Source organism: Berghia stephanieae, chromosome 7 (assembly GCF_034508935.2).
Source record: "Berghia stephanieae isolate SIO BIC M18660-M18661 chromosome 7, UCSD_Bste_1.3, whole genome shotgun sequence".
In the NCBI taxonomy this organism is placed as follows: domain Eukaryota; kingdom Metazoa; phylum Mollusca; class Gastropoda; order Nudibranchia; family Aeolidiidae; genus Berghia; species Berghia stephanieae.
The window spans coordinates 3,193,819-3,201,019 of record NC_088366.1 but is presented as its reverse complement, the minus strand read 5'-3'; the positions used below and the strand labels follow the sequence as shown (position 1 = coordinate 3,201,019).

The following is a 7,201-nucleotide window of genomic DNA, read 5'->3' as shown; positions in this document are numbered from 1 at the left end:
TTTGGGCGATGGGTTTCTCAAGTGAATTATGCTTGGGGCATGTCAAATAATGAAGTGTGGAAAGGAACACAGCAGAAACCAGTGGGAGAGTAAGTGGGAAGAAGACGATGGGTTGGATTGGACGAGAGACACATGCGCACAACCAACATGACGTTCTCTCTCTAATAACTTTTCCGCCGGTAACGTCACAGACTATGGGTGACGTCCAATCAAGGGACGCTACTCTTCCTCTAATCTATTGGACTGGAACCCCAGGGGAGCAGATCAAGGGGAAGGCCACGGGGAAGAATTAAAGAAGCTGATATACATAGAAGTGATAAGACATGGAACGAGATTTAAAAAAAAAAAGCTAGCTTGGGATAGAGAAGGATGGAAACTGTTTGTCTGTGGCCTATACCCTGACCAGGGTACCCAAAAATACGTCTCAAAAATTGAATCAGTGCAAAGAAGAGCTGCACGCTACGTCCTGAACAGACACCACAACACCTCAAGTGTATCAGACATGCTAGAAAAACTACAGTGGCCAAAATTAGAACACCGCAGAAAAACAGCAAGATTAACAATGCTATTTAAGATCAAGCACCACCTCGCTGAATGCCCAGTCATCAAGAAAAAACTGATACCAGCACCTTTGAGACAGAGAAGAGGTAACAACAACCAATACAGCCTCATAACACACAGAACACAATACCGTGGTTTTTCCTTCTTGCCGCGTACGGTCAGAGACTGGAACCAGCTTGACGCTAAAGAGACCGGAGCCACTACAATTGATGCTTTTGTGGCAAGTTGCTATGCAATTACTTAGACCTTACACAAACCATCACTGACCAACGTTGACGACCCTGAATGTCCCTGGAAATTGATTTTAGACTAACGATTATAAACAAGGAATACAGAGAGATTAGAAAGCAGTTTCATATTTGCCATAATAATCAACCAATTGATTGTGGGCAATCAAAGGAAGAAGAAGAAGAAGAAGAAGAAGAAGAAGAAGAAGAAGAGGAAGAAGAAGAAGAAGAAGAAGAAGAAGAAGAAGAAGAAGAAGAAGAAGAAGAAGAAGAAGAAGAAGAAGAAGAAGAGGAAGAAGAAGAAGAAGAAGAAGAAGAAGAAGAAGAAGAAGAAGAAGAAGAAGAAGAAGAAGAAGAAGAAGAAGAAGAAGATGAAGAAGAAGAAGAAGAAGAAGAAGAAGAAGAAGAAGAAGAAGAAGAAGGGTGGAAAAGACAATGATTATGATGTCAAATAACACAGTTTTGCCAAAGCGCAATTCTGGTAACATTTTTCACTGATTACTTATTTGTTTTGTTCAAATGTTTTGAGGCTGGGCCGGCTGACAGTAAAATGCAAATCAATCAATCAATTAAATCAATATAATGTGACCGTTTCTTTGGCATCATTCCACGGATATGCCATGCCCAAAGCGCTTCACCGGGTTTCAATTATGCACTTAACATGTCATAAAATTTCCATTTCATACGCTACATGTCGCCTGTCTGGCGTATTTTTTTTTAAAAGACAAGCATTCTAACGGTTATATGGCCTTGTGGTATAGCACTCGCTTTCGGATCGGAAGGTCCTGGGTTCGAGTCTCGTTCGGCGCATAGTTGAGACCTTGGAAAAGGCTTTTTACTCACATTCTCCATTCTCTCCTCATCCTCAGGTGTGAAATGAGTACTTGGCCGTTAACAGCGTTGTCTTTGTCAAAAAATTGCAATCGCCAAACAGGCGTCGTGTCTCGTTCTACATGCCACGTGTTGCTGTTGGTCAGGGACCTCTGTAAAGAGCTTTGAGCACATTAAGTGGATATTCCGCTATATAAAAGCTCACACAGCTCACAGCTCACAATGTCCAACTCTTATTTTACCCGTGTATTCATCCGCTCATCAGTCATTTGGAGTAATGTAAACGAATTGGTTTGCCCACGGAAACAACGCCAGCTCCAGAGTCTTGTCATCAATCTATTTGATTGTTGACAATCACAACAGTGCTTGTTTTTGTAACTAGACTCCGCACTGTGTAATTGTAACAGTTTATTGACTGGTGACATCTGTGTGCTTGAATGTGTAAAAACACACTAAAATCTGGGCAGCTGTTTTGGGCTGGGCAGGCTAACCAAATATTAGTTTTCCCCAACCCTGATGTTTCTTTTTTTACGAAACCCGCCGAAACCCGTCGAAACCCGCAGAAACCCGCCGAAACCCGCAGAAACCCGACAAAGCTATAGGAAGTAGGCAGCAGTGGGGAGTGAACATGGGACTCAGGGAAGTGTACATCATTGGGGAGTGAACCTGGGACTGGGTTTCGGCGGTTTTCAGCGGGTTTCGTAAAACAGGAGACACCGGTTGAAAGTGCAGTTTATGAAACTACTTACCGAAATCTTTGTCGAGTTCTGTTTTCGCAGGATTCATCCAAACTTCGTATTCGATACCAGCCGCTGCCAGTTGGTTGCTTAACATATTGACCTCGTCAATGGATTTGGGAATAAACTCCTCCCACACCGAACCAAGACGTAAACACTCCGAGCCAACAGTCCTTAGGAGTAGAGAGGTCGAGTTAATGCTTTAGTATGTCCCTTCTTCTTCTTCTTCTTCTTCTTTTCTTCTTCTTCTTCTTCTTCTTCTTCTTCTTCTTCTTCTTCTTCTTCTTCTTCTTCCTCCTCCTCCTCCACCTCCTCCTCCATTTTCTTCTTCTTCTTCTTCTTCTTCTTCTTCTTCTTCTTCTTCTTCTTCTTCTTCTTCTTCTTCTTCTTCTTCTTCTTCTTCTTCTTCTTCTTCTTCTTCTTCTTACTATTGTTATTGTTATCATTATTATTATTATCATCATCATCATCATCATCATCATCATCATCATCATCATCATCATCATCATCATCATCATTATCACAATTATTACTAATCATCACTTACGTGCCACTAGTGGTAGTCTCACGAGCCGAGACCTGGACTCCAAAACCATTTACAGAGATTTGTTTGACGTTCTCAGCATCTGTGAAGCTGGACAAGAAATACATAAATGGAAGGGCAATCCTTCGGGGAAAAGTGGTACAAATGGTCAAGCCATTGCATACGACCAAATTATCTCTGCGCTAGATGAATGCCCGATCTTCCCAAGGTCGTGTGGAGATAAATAAATAAATATTATATAAAATAAAAATAAAATTCCCTTTATTCAAACCACAGGGGAAATTTGTCTCTGGGGTCGATTCCAAAGGAAGACTGGAAATTGCGCCGCAAATTGAGCTAGGGCGAGGTGACTTGCTCAAAGGCCACACAGCGTAGCGGCGAGTGATCGAACTCGGTATCTTTCGGGTACGAAGCAAAGACCGTACCGCTGAGCCACGCTGCCCCCCTGATAAATAATGTGCTGGAAATTGAATTCATTACCTCAAAATAGGAAATTTAGGACTAATATCATAATACCACACATTCTTCACCATATATTATGCTGATAAATGAATTCAAATTTCTTATACTGCAAATAACTAGCCGAACCCCCCCCCCCCCTCCCCCCACCCCCGCAAAAAAATAAAAATAGCCCAAAAGAAAAGAAAAGAAAACAAACAAACAAACAAAAAATAAAAGAGACGAACCCAAAAAGAAAGACAGTAAAAAAACAAAAAAAAAAAAACAACAAGAAACAATCAAACATGCAAAGCAAATGTCAAAACAGAAATAAAAAATAAAACAGCAACAACAAACAATCAACAAACAAAAATAGAAACAAACAAAATATACAAAAACAACACAAAAAACACAACAAAAAACCCCCGAGCAAATCGGAACAAAACAAAACGAAAACAAACAAACAAAAAGCCCAAAAACGACCCCCCCCCCCACCCACAAAAACAATTTTTTTTTTAATCTAACAAAAACTAACAAAAACAAAACAAAACAAAACGAAACGAAACAAACGAAAAAAAAACAAATAACAAAGAAATAAAAAAACAACAAAAAAAAAAAACAAAACAAAAAAAAACCCCAAAAAAAAAAAAGACAAACCAAAACAACAACTAATTTTAATTTTAAAAAATACGAACAAACCAAAATCTCACAAATCTGACCTTTGTAGTTTGAAATTCGTTTTAATGGCGCCATTATACATTTTTGACCAAAATCGCCCTAAAACGATATGATGTCAGAGTAAAAACTAGTTGAATAATTGAAAGTATTAATATCCTCTGAAATATGAGATGTTTGCTAAGTTTATTTGTTTTCATGAGAAGATCGAATTTAACTTGCTGCTTAAAAGTTTATGGGTGAAAAACGAAACATTTCCTCTTTGAACTTTAAAGTTAGTTTTCAAGATCTTGTCGACTCCAGTAGATAAACAATTTGATACATTTGGGTCTTTAACCCTTTACTTACCAACTACAGGAAAATCGTTACGATACAACCAACATTTTTCTTATTCAAATTTCTTTTGTACACCATAAAATTTAAACAAAGTGAACAATGTGTTGTAGAGCATGTTTTGATAAACAAATGATTTATTTCTAGAACTTACTGCTATTGTTTTTGAGTGATAAAAAAATATATGTAAATTCATTATTATTATTATTATTATTATTATTATTATTATTATTATTATTATTATTATTATTATTATTATTATTATTATTATTATTATATTATTATTATTATTATTATTATATTATTATTATTATTATTATTATTATTATTATTATTATTATTATTATTATTATTAATATTATTATTATTATTATTATTATTATTATTATTATTATTATTATTATTATTATTATTAAAATAATAATAATAATAATAATAATAATAATAATAATAATAATAATAATAATAATAATAATAATAATAATAATAATAATTATTATTATTATTATTATTATTATGATTATTATTATTATTATTATTAATATTATTATTATTATTATTATTATTATTATTATTATTATTATTATTATTATTATTATTATTATTATTGTTATTATTATTATTATCATTATTATTATTATTATTATTATTATTATTATTATTATTATTGTTATTATTATTATTATCATTATTATTATTATTATTATTATTATTATTATTATTATTATTATTATTATTATTATTATTATTATTATTAATATTATTATCATTATTATTATTGTCCTTATCAATATTATTGTTTTGACTATTATTTCTCTGTAATGTCAATGTTCTAATTCTTATAACTGTCTTACCTGAGGCAGAGGAATTGGAGAAGAAGGAGAAATGGCACGAAGGTGTTTAGGCCGAAGAGGTCCATATCTGAAATCACATGAACGCGATTTTACTCCGTAGAAATTATTATATTATCCGTTTCATTTGAATTCTCTAGAGAATGTTACTACAAAAATGGTTATGATAAAATTGAAAGAGGCGTTTTCAGCATTGTTCTATCTTGTATTCCACTCGTCAATGTAACTAAAAAAGACTTCTCACACATGAGAAAAACAAAGCATTAGAAACAATTTATAGACCAGGAAGCAATTAAAACTGGATATACAGAATTCCTTTTTGTTTTATTGAAAACATCTCTTACTGATTAACATTTTTGGTTGAATGGAATATTTTATTGTTTCGAACCAGGTAGCCTTGTAACGTTGTTGGATGAAAGACAAAGCAATTGGATCAAATTCGATTACAATGAGTATGAACTAAGAGAAAGAGAGAGAGAGAGAGAGAGAGAGGGGAGAGAGAGAGAGAGAGAAGAGAGAGAGAGAGAGAGAGAGAGAGAGAGAGAGAGAAGAGAGAGAAGAGAGAGAGAAGAGAGGAGGAGAGAGAAAGAGAGAGAGAAGAGGAGAGAGAGAAAAGAGGAGAGGAGAGAAGACAGAGAGAGAGAGAAGAGAGAGATGAGAGAGAAGAAAGAGAGAGAGAGAGAGAGAGAGAAGAGAGAGAGAGAGAGAGAGAGAGAGAGAAGAGAGAGAGAGAGGAGAGGAGAGAGAGAGAGAAGAGACGAGAGGAGAGAAGAGAAGAAAGAGAGAGAAAAGAAGAGAGAGAGAGAGAGAGAGAGAGAGAAGAGAGAGAGGAGAGAAGAGAAAGAGAGAGAGAGAGAGAGAGAGAGAGAGAGAGAGAGAAATAGAAAGAGAGAGAGAGAGAACGAGAGAGAGCGAGAGAGAGAGAGAGAGAGGATAAAAACAAGAACCCAGAGGCCTCACGATTCGGCTTTGGTTTTCAAATAAATTATGAAATCCTATGGGCTTTTTCTTTTCCTTGGCATGCAAAACGCATTTTTATTTTCTCTATTTATTTTGTCTGAAGCCTTTTACTGCACAAATAGATCGATAGTTTGAGACGATACCCAGGTATACAATATGTGACTATTCACCTCTCAAGGGTGTTATGTGGGGTGATCCAGACCCCCCCCCCCCCCACCCTCCAACCCAATCTCACCCCCCACCGTGCACTTATAACCCAGATAACTCAAATTGCTATAGTCTCATTTGTCGTTATGGAAATACTCTGAAACCAACGCACAAACCAACGCACAATAGTGTCCATTACACCAATGTCAAAACAAGACTATCAATGAGTCCAGTTATCAGACATGCAAATATATTCACGTCGCCCCCCCCCCCCAACCCCCGCCCCCTCACACTCCCCCCTCCCACCCCCGTTTGAAAATGATTTTAATATGTTAATTTAACTGTTTTCTGTATAAAATCGTATTTGTAACTTTGGCCAGAGAACAAAACAAAACAAAAAAAAAAAACAAAAAACAAAAACAAAAAAAAAACAACTATTTATCGTAATATCCACTAACCGTTCTCAAAGCGCGTTACAAAGGGTACCTGACCAACAGCAACAAGTAACATGTAGAACGAGACATGACGCCTGTTAGGCGATATTACATTTTTTTTCTGACAGAGCCAACGCTGTTGACGGCCAGTTACTCATTTTACACATGAGTACAGTGTGAGAATGTGAGTAAATAGCCTTTTTCAAGGACTCAACTATGCGCCGAGCTAGAACTTCCGATCCGAAAGCGAGTGTCATACCACAAGTCACATAACTAGCTCTTAATTAAAATGCCAAACGATTAAAACGTTCTCAACTTGGCAAAAAACTCTCGGGGGGGGGGGGGGGCAGCGTGGCTTTGCTTCGTACCCGAAAGGTACCGGGTTCGATCACCCGCCGCTGCGCTGTATGGTCTTGAGTAAAGGTTCTTCGCCTTAGCTCAATTTGCGGCGCTTCATTGCGGC

General features: G+C 36.5%; 1 protein-coding gene across 1 annotated transcript; it reads right to left on the bottom strand.

Moving 5' to 3' along the window:
• Positions 1-820: 820 nt before the first annotated feature.
• LOC144976183 (uncharacterized) lies at positions 821-5,396 on the bottom strand. Its single transcript, XM_078920363.1, has 4 exons — positions 5,201-5,396; positions 2,904-2,990; positions 2,369-2,529; positions 821-852 (listed from the first exon to the last, which is right to left on the bottom strand). Exons 1-4 carry the CDS (start codon positions 5,263-5,265, stop codon positions 821-823), a joined length of 345 nt encoding a protein of 114 aa, XP_078776489.1. The 5' UTR covers positions 5,266-5,396.
• Positions 5,397-7,201: the final 1,805 nt, after the last annotated feature.

Excerpts from the sequence above, each read along its gene's own strand:
- LOC144976183 (XM_078920363.1), bottom strand. The coding sequence starts at position 5,265 with ATGGACCTCTTCGGCCTAAACACCTTCGTGCCATTTCTCCTTCTTCTC. Across the intron at positions 2,530-2,903 it reads GAGACTACCACTAGTGGCAC|GACTGTTGGCTCGGAGTGTT; the intron begins GTAAGTGATGAT and ends TCTACTCCTAAG. Across the intron at positions 853-2,368 it reads AGAACTCGACAAAGATTTCG|GGACATTCAGGGTCGTCAAC; the intron begins GTAAGTAGTTTC and ends ATCAATTTCCAG.